The 15,692-nt window shown below is 36.6% G+C and overlaps 1 protein-coding gene and 1 long non-coding RNA gene across 2 annotated transcripts; both read right to left on the bottom strand.

The window, feature by feature from the left end:
• Positions 1–2,885: 2,885 nt before the first annotated feature.
• On the bottom strand, positions 2,886–4,791 carry LOC139122376 (uncharacterized). Its single transcript, XR_011549438.1, has 3 exons — positions 4,597–4,791; positions 3,588–3,781; positions 2,886–3,272 (listed from the first exon to the last, which is right to left on the bottom strand). It is a non-coding gene; the product is annotated as an uncharacterized lncRNA (long non-coding RNA).
• A 95-nt stretch (positions 4,792–4,886) lies between these two features.
• LOC139123378 (retinol dehydrogenase 8-like) lies at positions 4,887–12,442 on the bottom strand. Its single transcript, XM_070689528.1, has 4 exons — positions 12,178–12,442; positions 10,013–10,192; positions 5,863–5,956; positions 4,887–5,562 (listed from the first exon to the last, which is right to left on the bottom strand). The coding sequence occupies exons 1-4, from the start codon at positions 12,440–12,442 to the stop codon at positions 5,235–5,237; spliced, it is 867 nt and encodes a 288-aa protein (XP_070545629.1). The 3' UTR covers positions 4,887–5,234.
• Between the last annotated feature and the right edge of the window lie 3,250 nt (positions 12,443–15,692).

The following is a 15,692-nucleotide window of genomic DNA, read 5'->3' as shown; positions in this document are numbered from 1 at the left end:
TACATAGTGTCCCTCTGAATTAATATACTAATGACTGCACAGAATTACTCCATGTTTTCTCCTCTTTTTATATTATCAGGTGACTCTTTCTAAGACTACACCAGTTACAATATCAAACTGGAACTGCTCCTGTGCAGCTGGGAAAGGCTTATGCAACCACGCGATTGCCCTTCTCTTGCAGACAGCTCAGTATAAGGCCCGAAACCTGAAGTATGTTCCACCGCCGGTATCCAGAACTTCATTACCAAGGAGATGGCACATGCCCTCGCGTCGATTTGGAATCAAGCCCAGACCTGTTCATAAGGTTATAATAAAGAGACCCCAAATCAGTCAAAATAACCAAAGCGTAAAAGAAATGTCCATGCCGTGTATAGTAAGCTTTACAATCCAATAAATAATTTTCCTGATTTCAGCGGTCTTATTTCACTTTATCATTCATTTCATAGATCTGATCTTTTGATTTCTAAAGCACTGCTCCCAAATTATGATCATGTACAAAAAGTTGAAACTCAATATGGCCCTGTCCCTGCTGGGAGTATTTTGTCATTTCATCATCCCCTGTTACCAACTGATACCCTAATCAAAATTGATCCCTCTCCAGATTTTCCTCAATTGCCCCTTGAAAATTATTTAGTGCCTTCTAATTATTTATTTGTTTTGTCAAGAAAAGAATTTGAGTTTTATTCTGGAATTGATATTGATAGACCTGATTGTATTATTGTTGAACAAAGTACACGGAAACAAGGTGATTGTGAAGAGTGGTTTAAATTTAGGCAACCAAGGTTAACTGCATCACAATTTAAAGATATCTGTTCCAGAAAACAGGATTTCGAAAGTCTCGCCCACAGATTAAAAAACAAGAAGCTCATTCAAACACCTGCAATGAGATATGGCCTTGCTCATGAACAAGATGCAGTCAAGTGCTATGCGAATGAGAAAAATGTAAATGTGTATAAATGTGGATTGATTATTAATCCCAGTTGTCCTCATCTTGGTGCCACACCAGATGGTAAAGTATATGATCCAACAGAAAATCATCCCTTTGGCCTCATAGAGGTGAAATGTCCCCAAGTTGACTCAGTCCATCATTGTCAATATTTAAAGATGACAGATGGGGGTTTGAAATTGAAGACCACTCATCAGTATTATCACCAGGTAATGGGTCAAATGGGTCTTTCAGGTCTAACTTGGTGTGATTTTGTAATTTGGACCCAAAATGATTTACATATTGAACGAATCAAATTTGATGCAAATGTGTTTGCTGAAATGAAAATGAAACTTGATAAATTTTATTTTGAAAATTACCTTCCTCTATTCTTAGTGATAAAATAAATGTTTCCCATGATAAGAAAAAAGTCTGAGTTCATGAAGTTGAATGTCACGCTTTATTTTTGTATAAAAATTAATCTTTTCAAACATTAGCAGTCCACTGTGTGAGATTGAAATTTGACTGTAGGCTCTTTAATTTTGTCTGTTCATTCGATGAAACCATGAACGGTTGATTTTGGTTAAGCTGTTGCAAAATTAAGTGTTGCATGCAGTACAGATGTTTCTTTATGTCACAGAAGGCTTCTATTTTATCACCAGGCCACAAAGAAATTCCAAGCTATTTGAAATTTAATAGAAAGTGATGTCAACAGAAAAATTTAGAAACATGACATGTACTTTTATTCCAATTGCATGAGAATTAAAGAATATTTATTACATCAGAATAACTTGCATTGTTTGGTTTCATACATTCAGTATGTGATAAGAAATGGAGAACAGAATTTAAGATGTTTTAACTGACAGAGCATTTCACATGACATGCAATAAGATTATAGTAGTTTTACTAGGATAAATTCACTTGTATTTCATGAATAATATTATTTCAAATTAAATTAAGGTCTAATTTTTGCATTTTAAAACCAACAGAGGTTGAGAAAACAGTGTTTAAGACAATCTACAAATGAGTTGTTTGAACAGGTCAAATACAGTTCAATAGGTCAGTGACCTATTAGACCAACTATAATACTGAGTACAACTAAAATCACATGAAAACAGAAACACAATTTGACTTATTTTTCACACACACTTGTTATCTTTATGTTGTGCTGTAAAACACATTTTACAGAGAGTTTGTTTCAAAAGAAAAGTGAAAAGGAAATCCAATGCATAGATACATTAATTTCCTAGAAAAGGGGCCCCCTGAAATTGGCCAGTAGTGCACATACACTCCATATTTGATTGGCTGTCCCAGCTAAAGAAAGTGGAATACAAGTATCAAAAATATGATATTCCCTTACCCTCCTAATTGCCCTTTCAATATGTATCCGTAGATGTGCAATCTGCTGGGTTTCTTCAACCTCCTCCTTTGTAAATTGTCCCCTACTATACCTGAATGGTGGAATATTCAATCCAATCCCTTGCTGAGAAAGTAAATCTGATATTAGAAACCCCTTATCAGCCATAACTGAATCCCCCTTTCAAGATACGGTAACAAACCTGACTGTAAAACAATTTCCTTATCTGAAATACTACCAGAAAAAAGTGCTGACACAAAAGAAACCAACCCACATGGTGAAATTCCCAGAGCCCTTTAAATGTTGTACTCTTATAATGTGAATAAAGTTCTGAATGTAAAACTAAAGATGATGGATTCTGTACTTCAAATTCAGTACAGTCAAGAATAACCCTGGTAGTGGGTATGTCAATTTAAAGCACTCTGGCATATCTCTGTCAACTACATCCCTAGATATCCAAACTTTCATTGAACCAAGAAAGAAATACAAATAATTCGACCAGGTGATAATTATTCGACTTACAGTTGAAACTGAAATATTGAATCGGCATGCAAGGTCTTGTTCGAATAAATTTAATCGTACTCTACACATAAAAGAAACAACTGATCTATCAATGATAAGCATGACTGTCGAAACACCTTTTGGGACACTGAGATGGTCTTTTCTTCTCCCTGCTCTATGACACTTCCAAGCACACTTTGAACCTTAGACCACCTCACCATGTTTACAGCAGTTGGTTGTACAGAATTGAAAAATAAAACAAAATCTGAATATGAAGTAAATCCTGTATGAAAACTTATCATACTATTATCATTAGAAAAACGTTCTAAACAAAACCTATCAGATAATAAACATTTGTTTGCATTCTCCAGTTCAGCAATACGTTCTTTTGCTGCTTCCAATTGCTGTTCAGTAGTCAACTTCTCTGGACTGATGGCATAATCATGTTCTGCTGATGGCGGACTCGTCTTTGTGATATTGGTAATTTTCCTAGAAACACAGAAAACAATAAACAATATATAACCATTGTGAAAAAAGTAAGTAGTTACTCTGCATTCCAACATTATTGCAATCAGAAAATAGGGTTTTCCCTAGAGATGATAGTTTTCAGCAAAAAAAAAATCCAGTGAAAATAAAGTATTGCACAGTTTGCAAATTGACCAATACTATCAAAATTTCCAGAGAGAACATTGATGTTTTAACATTTTGAAATGTAACGAAACAGATAGATAGATAGATAACATTTCCTTTCATTTAGATTACTGACAACTATATTCTTCAAATCATATTTACTAAATTACCTACTGGTCATCACATGAGCTTTCTGGGTCTGTCAATGGTGATTTTCTTGGTGTTGGTGGTTTACGTGAGGGCGTCTTTCGTGTCCACGCAAACTGTGATGGGATGGCATTATCCTTCAGGCGTTTTCTACCCGTCAGTGTTTTCACATAATCATCCTTTTCAAAATGGAATTCGCTGACCTTTGTTGCACCAGTTATCTAAAAACGAATCAAAATATAATTCCGTTTACAATAAAATTGACAGCTGTAAAAAGGCTGGAGTTCCGAAGATGAAGTTGAGGTTTTGCCTGTACTAAGCATAGGGTGGCAAACCAGGTCCTTCTAATCGATCACTCCACAAGCTGTGGTCTGGCTAACGAAATTTCATTGGCGCCGTCAACGCCAACAACTACAGGCAAAAAACCTCGAGTCATGGAACGGCAAAGGCTACTCCGTAAAGCCAGGCTCTCTGCCCAGTCGTTAGAGAAAAAAAACCGCTCCATATATAGATAAGGAGGCATGTCAAACAAAATATTCACAAATTACGACCCTGTACTTTGAAGGTGTTTTTCAATGGAATTCATAATGAAAACACGGTAGCATTGCACAGCTACTGCCGTCGGACTGTACACAGTAAATATTACGAAATGGTTGAACCTAATACTATAGGTGCCCTGTGTAAGGTGTACTCATACTTATACTAGTTGGACCCGCCCGAACCTAGGCGTTCGATCAAATTTCAAACTAGGCTAGAGTCGAGAACAATATTTACCTTAAAATTAGGACCCTCGTCACGTCTTATTTGTTACAATCCATTCTGCTCGCCGTCTGGGAGCAACCGGAAAACTATGAAATGAAATGCGTTGGTATCGCCTGTCACTTCGACAAAACGGTACACAGCAGTGGTGTGAAGCCATAGCGTACAGAGAGTATTCTAGCTGAGGCAAGACTGGCGCGGTTTGTTTTCTGGCGGTAATATAGCTAAATGCTGTAAATGTATCAATTATGATCAAAAGAAAATTGAAACAACTTACCTAAAACACGGTTTGTTTACCCGGCGGGTATTTGCGAATGGTCGACGGCACTATGCTCAAACACTTTGTTGCAATAGTCTAGTAAGAGAAAACCACAGTACTTTGTTTCGGTGAATGTAATGGTAGCGGCAAACATCAGTTTTCAGCGAAATTTGTATGAAAATTCAACACACACGTGTGGTATGGCGCCATTGTTTTTAAATACGACTTTCTTTGTTTGTTTGTTGTTTATGCGTCAATATCCTCGTTTGCATTCCAATATGGCCGCTACCTGATAAGGGCGAATTGCCATATTAACAAAATTGTATTTCAACGTTTTCAATTATTTTGTGAACTGTACTTATATTTTTAGTCGCCTCGTACCAACTTTTGGTAGGTGGTTGTGAAGTTCAACTGGTTAAAATTGTCATCTAGTGCTTTACTGTCCAACGTTTGTTTTTCCACATTAATGATTGCGTGGAATATACAGAAATGCGCGTGACCTACTTAACAATAGACAGTGGTGAGACAAGCCACTCCACTGTTTATAATTTAGCTTAATCGATCAATTGAAATACATTCTTCAACAACGATTGTATCCCTCGAAAGACAGCATGTAGTATTTCTCCTCAGATGTGCAGTAAACATTCAAAACTACCTTAAGTCTCAAAATATTTCATCTGATGAGCGACAACGTTCTCACCACTCAAATCTTTTAACTTAAGGGACAAGAATTCTCTTATTTCTTCTCTATTTGTGTATCTTAACTTTGGATTTGGGTCTTCAATAACTGAGACGACGACTTCTGCTGCCTGTCCCACGGTTTGAATGAAATCGACACTGGTACTTTGCCAGTGTTTCGAAGCCATACCCTTTTGCATCAACTCGAGCGTTTCCTCGCCAACGGCATCTTCATTCAAATTCAAGTTTCCACCGAGTCCCTGCAGAAGTGGTGTCATAACGAGGCCGAATGCAATCATGCTGATGCTGGAAGGGACAGGAAACCCACAAGTTAAGGTTATATTACGAGATAGAACCATAATTACTTTCTCACAGCTTTAAAACTTGAAGCGATCCAATGATTCCTGTATTTGTGATTTGCAATGACAATACTACAAAACGTTTATTCAAGTTAGTTTGGTGTTATCTTAAAGGCACCGATAGACAAACAGACAACCCGAAAGAGTAGACTTTACAGTCAAGTAGATAGAGAGGGATAGATATACAGACAGATATGCAGACAGAATGATGATCTCTAAAAATTGATAGCTGTAAGAGGACACTCACTGTACGTCAAATTGCTTCAAAACTGCCACAAGTGATTCCGACAAACCTTCCAAAGCAAACTTCGCTGCACAGTAACCGTCACTGAATGGAAAACCTATTTTGTAAAACAAGGGAACGTGTTTGAAAAAAATAATCTAGATAATAATTTGAGATATATTTGACTATATCATCTTTCCAATATATCTTCCATCGTGTTTACACTATCTACTTACTCAATATATGCCACATGATGTCAATTAACCTGTTTTCTGACAGGCAATGGGGTGACATACATAATGCTTATAGATACATAGATTCATATATAGATACATACATAGCTACATCGAAACATACATAGATACATACATAGATTCATACATAGATAGATATATGCATAGATAGATAGATACAGATAGATACATAGATAGATAGATAAATAGATAGATACATAGATACATAGATACACAGATACATAGACACATATATAGATACGTACATAAATACATAGATAGATACATAGATACATAGATAGATACATAGATAGATACATAGATAGATACATAGATAGATACATAGATACATACATACAACACTATGAGAAATATTTTTGAAAATGAGATTTGCGTATTTTTCATGTTTTCCCATACAAAACAGAAGAAATAGAGGTAGTCAAAATAATTTCAATCTTTACCTCTCATAATTTCTAAAAACTCTCCGAGGCTACCAAAATAACCTAAATGATTTCTTTTCCTCTGATGAAAATCAGAGTTTGCAAAAGAACACAGGTTACCCATTTTTTTATAGATAATTTGTACACTTGCAAGGAGAGAATTTATACGTAGACTTGAATTGCTGGGGCAGAGAATAAGCACCCCTGGAACCTGTTTGACAGAGAATTAGAACCCCAACACTTGGTGAGCAGAGAATTGGTACCCTGGAAACTTAATTAGTGGGACAGGGATTTCGTGTCCGACACTTGCTGGAGAAGAGAATTAGTACCCCTGAAACTTACAGGGGCAGAGAAATAGTACCCCTACAACTGCTGGGGCAAAGAATTAGTACCCCTGGAACTTATAGGGGCAGAGAATTAGTACCACTGGAACTGTTGAAGCAGAGAATTAGTGCCCGACACTTGCTGGAGCAGGGTATTAGTACCCCTGGAACTTACTTGAGCAGAAAATTAGTACCCCTACACTTGCTGGGCAGAGAATTAGTACCCCTGGTAAAGCTGGAGCAGAGAATTAGTACCCCTGGAACTTGCTGGAGCAGAGAACTAGTACCCCTGGTAAAGCTGGAGCAGAGAATTAGTACCCCTGACAAGTTTAGAGAAATTTCTCCTAGCAAATCAATGCAATGTTGGTAGTCTGAATAGCATTTGATTTTTCTACCAGAGAAACTACAACTTTAGCATGAAATACTTTCTTTTTCAAGCAAACATCATTTTCTGACCTTTTCCATTGGAAATAACAAATGATTGCCAACCGAGCCTATAGTTCACAATTTTGCAAGAGAGAAAAATCAAGATCTAACTATGCAGCTGATGTTAACAAATCTACACTGTAAATATTTATGTATCAAAAACGCCGATAATGTGGAGTTGGCTGCACAGTTCAAACTTTTGCACTGAAAAAACAAGAAAATGAGTGGTTTTCCTTTGATTTTCATTTATTTTGCTTCAAAATTTGTGAAAATCAGCAAATCTCATTTTTCAAAAATATTTCTCATAGTGTTATATATAGATACATACATAGATAGTCACTGGATAGATAGATACATACATACATCGATCCATCCATCCATCCATCCATCCATCCATCCATCCATCCATCCATCCATACCATCCATCCATCATCCATCCATCCATCCATACATACATACATACATACATACACACACACACACACACACACACACACACACACACCACCACACACACACCACAACACACACACACACACACACACACACAACACACACACACACATACATACATACATACATACATACATACATACATACGTTCCGCCCGATTGGGCCATAAGTTGTAGGCAGGTTGTGCGCTCGTTGGCACATGTTGACACGAGGTACATGTAGGCCTAAGTTCTCATAAGTCGAAACGCGTCGAGATAATTGTCTTGGGTATTATGAATACTCTACGTATAAGCCCAAGATGGAACCAGATATGAACTGAATATGCTCACGTGTTTTACAACAGGTTCATTAATAGTAGTACGCTTCACAGAAAAATGAGATATATGTTATCACTATATGTAGCAGGTTTTTTTAAAACTTCGCACAGTACTCTCAGAGTTTAATCACTAATTACAAAACTTTATTTAATATGCGAATGAGCTGTCAATTAACTTGACACTGCTCAATGCTTTATGGGACAATTAGATATCCATCAGATCAACATTTGTAGCACGTTTTATTCAATTTAATGCTGTAATTTTAGAGTAATATCACTTATTACAAAGTTCATTAAATACGCAAATAAACCCTACATTAACTTGACACTGTTCAATGATTCATAGCACAATTAAATATTTATCAAGTCAATATCTGTAGCACGTTTCACCAAATTTTAGTGCCGAAATTTCAGAGTATATACCTAATTACAAAGTTTATTAAATATGCAAATGAACCCTTTATTAACTTTATACTACTAAATGCTTTACAACACAGTTAGATATCTGTCGTATCAGTATGTGCAGCAGTGTTCATTACATTTGATGCAGTTATTTCGGAGTTATATGACTAATTATAAGACTTCATTGAATATGCAAATGAGCTAATTATTAACTTGACACTGCTCAATGCTTCTCAGTACAATTGGATATTTATCAGATCAACATCTGTAGCAAGTTTCATCAAATTTAATGCTTTAATTTTGGAGAAAAATCACTAATTACAAAGTTCATTAAATATGCAAATGAACCCTTAATTAACTTCACACAACTAAATGCTCTACACCACAATTAGATATCTGTCGGATCAGTATCTGCAGCAGGTTTCAGCACATTTGGTGCAGTTATTTTGGAGTTATACCACTAATTACTAAACTTCATAAAATATGCAAATGACCTATTTGTTAACTTGACACTGCCAAATGCTTCTCAGTACAATTATATATTTATCAAAACAATATCTGTACCCAATTTCACTGACTTGGGTGCTGTAATTTCAGAGTTATATACCTTATTACAAAGTTCATTAAATATGCAAATGAACCCTTAATTAATTCTACACTACTAAATGCTTTACACTACAGTTAGATATCAGTCGGCTCAGTATCTGCAGCAAATTTCATCACATTTGGTGAAGTTATATCGGAGTTATGTGACTAATTACAAACCTTCATAAAATATGCAAATGAGCTAATTGTTAACTTTACACTGCCTAATGCTTCTAACTATAATTAGATATATATTAGATCAATATTTGTTGCAAGTATCATCAAGTTTAGTGCAGGAATTTCAGAGTTATCTCACTAATAACAAAAGTTCATTAAATATGCAAATGAGAAGATAATTGACATGACACTCACAGTATCATCATAATGTTCTTAGATTGTCATCTGTGCAAAGTTTCATGAAATTTTGTGCAATATTTCTTGATATATGTCTACACTGTCATTACCGTCTCCATAGGGAAACCATTGTATGGAAAAATTCGATATTGCATAACTTCATTAATATGCAAGCCACACTAACTAAAATCTAATCAGTTCTTGCAAGTACCACATGGTACCTGTGTACCAAATCTGACTTGAATCCGTTCAGGCGTTTTTGAGTTATCGTGTAAACAGACAGACAGACACACACACACACACACACACACTAAACACACACACACACACACACGGACAGACAGACAGACATCGCTATGACAATAGCCCAGTGTTTACACACGTGAGCTAAAATACATTGTTAGTTCACCAAACAAGCGTTTTAGAGAAAATTTGGAACGTCGACTTAGGCTGGCTAAATCGTCAAGGTGTGACAGGGCCCTCAAATGACAATTTTTATAAAGCGTTTAAGAGTGTCATTACTCTCCTGTTGTTGTATTCTCATCGTAAAATTTAAAGCTTTAGCCACGCCGTGACGAGATGCAGTAATGGTGACAGGAAAACCGAATTTTTAATAAAATTTATGGTATTCTGCTTACTTACCGATAACTCCTGCCATACTTCCAATGTTTATAATTCTACCAGATCTTCTTTTCTTCATATTAGGTATGACCTTTTGAATTGTCCTCAGAGCTCCGAAGAAGTTCGTCTCCATTATCTGACGATTGACTTCAAATGGTACGCCCTCTAGCGGGTACGTCGTTAATATCCCAGCATTGTTTACTGTGGATGAAGCATAGATATCTTTTATCAGTAGCAGGGAAATTAAGAAAAGCGTAAAATAATTCGATATCAGAGTTGTTAAACCTCTCTACTTTTACATATCAATTCATCATGCAGCTTGAAGTGACTACATATTGATTTCAAAAAAACATACTTTGATAGAATAGAATATATAAAGACAAGAATAAGTTGGCAGTTTCTGTCTTGAAGAAAACAAATTAATTTACTTTTGTTAAACGCCAAAGTCACAAAACGACCAAATCACTCGTTTTCACCCTGAAACCACAGTTTACTACAATTATTTACAAATTAAGCAATTTGGGAATCCTAAGTCTGTGTGAAAATACTCGTATTTGGTGTTGTGCTTTTTTTCAAAAACCTTTAAATTCTTGCATGTAAGTTTTACGATCACTTTGCCATTTCTTCTCTGTTTTTGTTCCAAGTTTCCCTCGTTTACTACTCAATGTAATTTGCTTACTATTTTTAGGGTATTAGTTTTGCATGTATTCTTTCTTGGTCTTCAAAATGTTTTGTTTGTGTTTATTATTTATTACAGTATCACACTTGTTCGGAAATTTCGGAATTGGAAATCGATGGGCTTACTCAGTAACGTCTCTCTAAGTTGCAAACGTACTACTCTTTTCTTGTGCGCATGCGGATGAGTCGAATTATGCAGATTGCGTTCATCAGGACAAAAACTAGATGGTGAGATGGCGCTTTTCAAAAAATGAAAAGTTTTGGTCAGGATATACGAAATTCTGGTCACCATTTTGACTTCTTCCATCAAACCAGTCCGTTCAGTTCCGGGGTACCGAGTAAGACGAATTTGAATGAGCGGTCAACACAAAAATACACATTTCGCACACAACATTCACAACAAAGCCAAATTCATCGAAGAAATACGTATAGACGTATGGCAAAGCAGCAACCAAGAGGTTATTTCTGGTGTTTTAAAAATGATACGGCTCCCCTGCATCCTGAATACTTCACTTGACTACAATGAAGTAATTGCAAGGTCAAGATCGACGCCGTGTCAATGTAGGTCAAAGATACCATTACAGGTACTCGTATATGAAGTATTCGTAAGTTTTTTAAAGAAGTCCTATGCCTGTGTTTTCTGATTCGACACCTTATCAGTATAATATCCAGCAATACGGTTGGTCAGAAAGTGAATTCACTAGGAGATGAATTATTGATTGAATATCATGAAGTTTCTCCTGGTACATGTCATTCTGCCCAAGGCTAGCGACAATAGCTTTTACAAAATACGAAAAACGGTTCATCACCGAATATGTATTTTTAGGTCAACATCTATAGTTCTATTCTGTGGTTACTCTTTAGAATGTCGAGGTCAGCAGTTTTTCGAGTGCGTTAAACTTGTATGCTGTTAAATGATTGATACCCACAGGTACAATACAATAGTAATACAATAGTAGTGTTATTAAGTGGCCTTAACCTCATATCAGTGACAACATATGCCCTCGTGTAAATTTCGACAGGCTTCCAGTGTCTAAAATATGCCACTATGAAAGTTACATTTTCACATTTGTATTCTTTCCATGTAAAAGTTGTTACATAGTATCCATAATGGGATGATTTAAAAATCCACTTCAGTCTACTTATATTTAAATGTAAGGTACATGTTAGCAAGCGTCAACTAGACAGGTCAATTGTTCCCTAGAGTCACTTCACTGCGTTCATTGAATAGACGCTAAATGATAGGCATCTTTTCTCTGGCAGATCGTAAAGTTGACCCTTTTCCCAAGGGTCTGTGTGAAATTTACAGGCGACTGGTTAAGGTTATGCATGCTTATGTCTGCTTGCAAACTTCAATGACTACTAAAGGCAAAGAAGGACAAGGTTGAACTGACCTTGATATGCTAAGAAACATAAATAGAAACAAACACTTCGCTTTAGTCTCTAAATATTTCTGTCGGTAAATATTTCGGTATTTCCTCTGAGTAATTATGCAACTACTGACATACCTAAAATGTCAACCCGTCCGTCTTCTTCATACACTTGACTGAAGAAAGCTTCGACTGATTCGTCTTTGGTAACATCCAGCTCACGTATAAACAAAGTTTGACCCAGCGCGTCACCCACTGTCTGCACCAGTTGTTGTTTTCGAGACGTGTCTCTCATTGTTGCGTACACTTTGTACTTTTTGGAGTCGTCTCCAGCCAATCTGGCTGCCGTAGCCAACCCGATGCCTGAGGAGCACCCAGTTATAACAACCACAGAGACCGCCATTATTTGTTAGAATAGTTAAGGTTAAAGTGCCGTATCCAATTTATGCCTATGTAATGTAGAGGGCGTTTTTGTTACGCCGGGTTACCACCCTTTTTTGTAATGTCGTACCTAAGCTATGTATGTATCTATATATGAATCTATGAATCTATAAGCATTATGTATGTTACCGCATCGCCTGTCAGAAAACTGGTTAATTGACATCATGTGGCACATATTGAGTAAGTAGATAGTATAAACACGATGGAAGATATATTGGAAAGATGATATAGTCAAATATATCTCAACTTATTATCTAGATTATTTTTTTTCAAACACGTTCCTTTGTTTTAACAAATAGATTTTCCATTCACTGACGGTTACTGCACAGCAAAGTTTGCTTTTGAAGGTTTGTCGGAATCACTTGCGGCAGTTTTGAAGCAATTTGACGTACAGTGTGTGTCCTTTTACAGCTATCAATTTTTTGATATCATAATTCTGTTGGCATTCGGTAGGTTCTTTTCACCTTGATTTTATCACCACATCTTTAACATCTGAGGGGCATGACGTGGAGATACGTCACTCATATTTAGCAAAACTAATCCTTTAGTGTGTGATTTTTACAGATACAGAGTTAAAGTACGTCCTATAGCCAAATATTGCGAAGCGACGAAAAGGTCTTGGGCTATACACAAACGTTATATCAAAGATACAAACATACAGACTATTTACTCAGGATTGTTAAATGACGTGTTAAATCTACTTAACCAAAGCATTCTTAAAGAGATAAAGAGGAAATAAGTGTTAACATTTTACTGGTAGTCCCAAACACCTATATCTCACGGCTTTTTTCTAATGTCTTTTGCACTTCTTAGCTCTCTCTCATCGAGAAGAAAATATTTTATGATATGTTATACATCTGATACCTCTGGTGCCGTTGTAAAATATTTCTGCCGCTGCTGAAACTATAATCCTCGACCAACCCGTTTTTCTCTCCTCCCATTTCTTGTGGCAGATAAAAAGACGAACGAACTACACGCTTTGATTTATGATTTTACATAGTTGCACACAGGTTTTGATGTTGAAAATCAAAATATATCAGAGCAGCTTCCTTGAAGAAAGGGTGGTGTGGACTGCATGACCTACTGATGGCGCCTTATCTAGCAAGCGACGGCAAAAACGCAGAACTGACTCATGTAATAAGAGTAATGACAAAAATATAACAAAAGTAAACATACCAATACTTTTGAGCAGAACAAATCCTTCTCAAAACAACAAAACCATTGTCGTAGAGTGCACTTTAGGCAGACTACACCCTGTTTGAATTATTCTAGATGTTAAAATGTAAATGATGTTAGAAATCCAAAGTCTCCAGGAAAATTAGCATTCAAAAAACCTAGAAAATGGCGTTCGTATTTAAAGTCCACTTTTTATTAAGACAATTTACTTATCTAAAATATTTAGAGCATGGTGTCAGTGTTATGTTGTATAAGCACAACAACATATGAAGATCAGTCAAAAAGAGTGTCATCAATCGAATACATTTCAAAGAAAATGTTATTCAGTGTCACCAATGTGTTTTCGGCTTCTCCTCGTTATCTGAGAAACGAGAACATGTTCGTTGGAGTTTACATATTATAGTTCAAAGCAATTGTGTTCTATTTTGGTCTCCATAGCTACAAAACGTAAGGCACAAGGTTCCAAAAAGGTGTAGGTAAATTTACGGTAATAGTAACGCTGTAAAGGCCATAGGGTTGTCGTTATTGCCTTAAACAAGATGCCGCTATTTTATCTTATTATAAAACATTCATGGCAGATGCCTGTATCACACGAATAGCGTTCATCGATATCAACGATGCATTCTGAAATGATTTTCAAGTCCAACCTTATTTCGAATCGGTGGGGATCAAAGTTGTCTCGGAATACTGAGGTCGCATCTTACTGTTCAGATAAGAATCCGCTTTACGTGTTCTATCCATTCGCCAGTGTTTAATAATATGTATCTGGGCTTTTCATTCAGTCTTTCGTGATTTTGACCTCACTCTGTTGCTTTAAAGTGCAAATACAAACATTATCGCTCATTAAAACCATAGGGTACAGGGTACAGTCCCCTGGGGTGGGGAGGAAGGTGTTTTTTGTGCAACGGTTTACCTTATTTGATTTTATTAATTTTGACTGTGATATTTCAAATAAAAAGTTCAACTCACACCGTCTGACTGCTTTATTATTACCGACAAGTCCTTATCTCCTCTCCAACTTGTGTATACACCACTGTAATTGCTCCAAAAACATTGCCAACTTGCTTTCGACTCCAAACTGTCTGACTGTGTTTCCAATACCTACAATTCCTTATCTCCTCGTCAACCAGTGCACATACCACTCTAATTGCTGCGCAAACATTGCCAACTTGTTAATGACTGAGCGTATCAGCGGATTAGCTTATTAAGTCAACACCACAGCCGTCCCACACGTAGTGAAATATCCTTATTTTAATGCGTGTGGGACGGCTGTGGTGTTGACTTAGTCACTTAATCCGCTGATACCGACAGCGGATTAGCAAGTTGGCAATGTTTTCGGAGCAATTACAGAGGTGTATACACAAGTTGGAGAGGAGATAAGGACTTGTCGGTAATAATAAAGCAGTCAGACGGTGTAGAGTTGAACTCTTTATTTGAAATATCATAGTCAAAATTAATAAAATCAAATAAGGTAAACCGTTGCACAAAAACCACCTTCCTCCCCACCCCAGGGGACTGTCCCCTGTACCCTGTGTTAAAACATGGGAACGTTTGCGTCAACAAATCCTTCGACTAAGACAGCGCAGCTAAATTACTTGCTAAATTAAAACCTGACTGACAATTTAATATTAAAATCCTGACGCATACCTAATCGCCTCTCAATTGAAGAAGGTAGTGTTATTAATGCCTTTCAAAGGTCAAGTCCGAAGACGTTTCGTGATTCTGTTTATACCGAGTTTAATCGCTAAGATTTGCTTTCTCTGTTTACTTTTTAGATCGTATACAGATTCTAAAGTTCATAACTGTGAGTATTCTCAAATGACCTCCATTTCAGTGCTAGAAAGTTTCCACTGAGCGTTCACAAACGTATCTTGCGGGAATGGAAATTTGCAAAAAAAAAGCATTTCGTCTCGTTTCAGACCCCTTGGCACCTTTCCTCCTTTTTCTACACACAATAATTTTTAAAGTCCCGGCCCTTCCGTGCGCCGTGCCAAAATCAAACTATAGCCTAAATTGTCATCGTATAGGGTAAAATG

Source organism: Ptychodera flava, chromosome 22 (genome assembly GCF_041260155.1).
Source record: "Ptychodera flava strain L36383 chromosome 22, AS_Pfla_20210202, whole genome shotgun sequence".
NCBI classification, from domain to species: Eukaryota; Metazoa; Hemichordata; class Enteropneusta; family Ptychoderidae; genus Ptychodera; species Ptychodera flava.
This window is presented reverse-complemented; position numbering and strand designations above follow the sequence as displayed.

Coding starts and splice junctions, on each gene's coding strand:
- LOC139123378 (XM_070689528.1), bottom strand. CDS start 12,442: ATGGCGGTCTCTGTGGTTGTTATAACTGGGTGCTCCTCAGGCATCGGG. Junction 5,957..10,012: donor AAGTATGGCAGGAGTTATCG/GTAAGTAAGCAG, acceptor TTTACAAAATAG/GTTTTCCATTCAGTGACGGT. Junction 5,563..5,862: donor TTGAAGCAATTTGACGTACA/GTGAGTGTCCTC, acceptor TGTCCCTTCCAG/CATCAGCATGATTGCATTCG.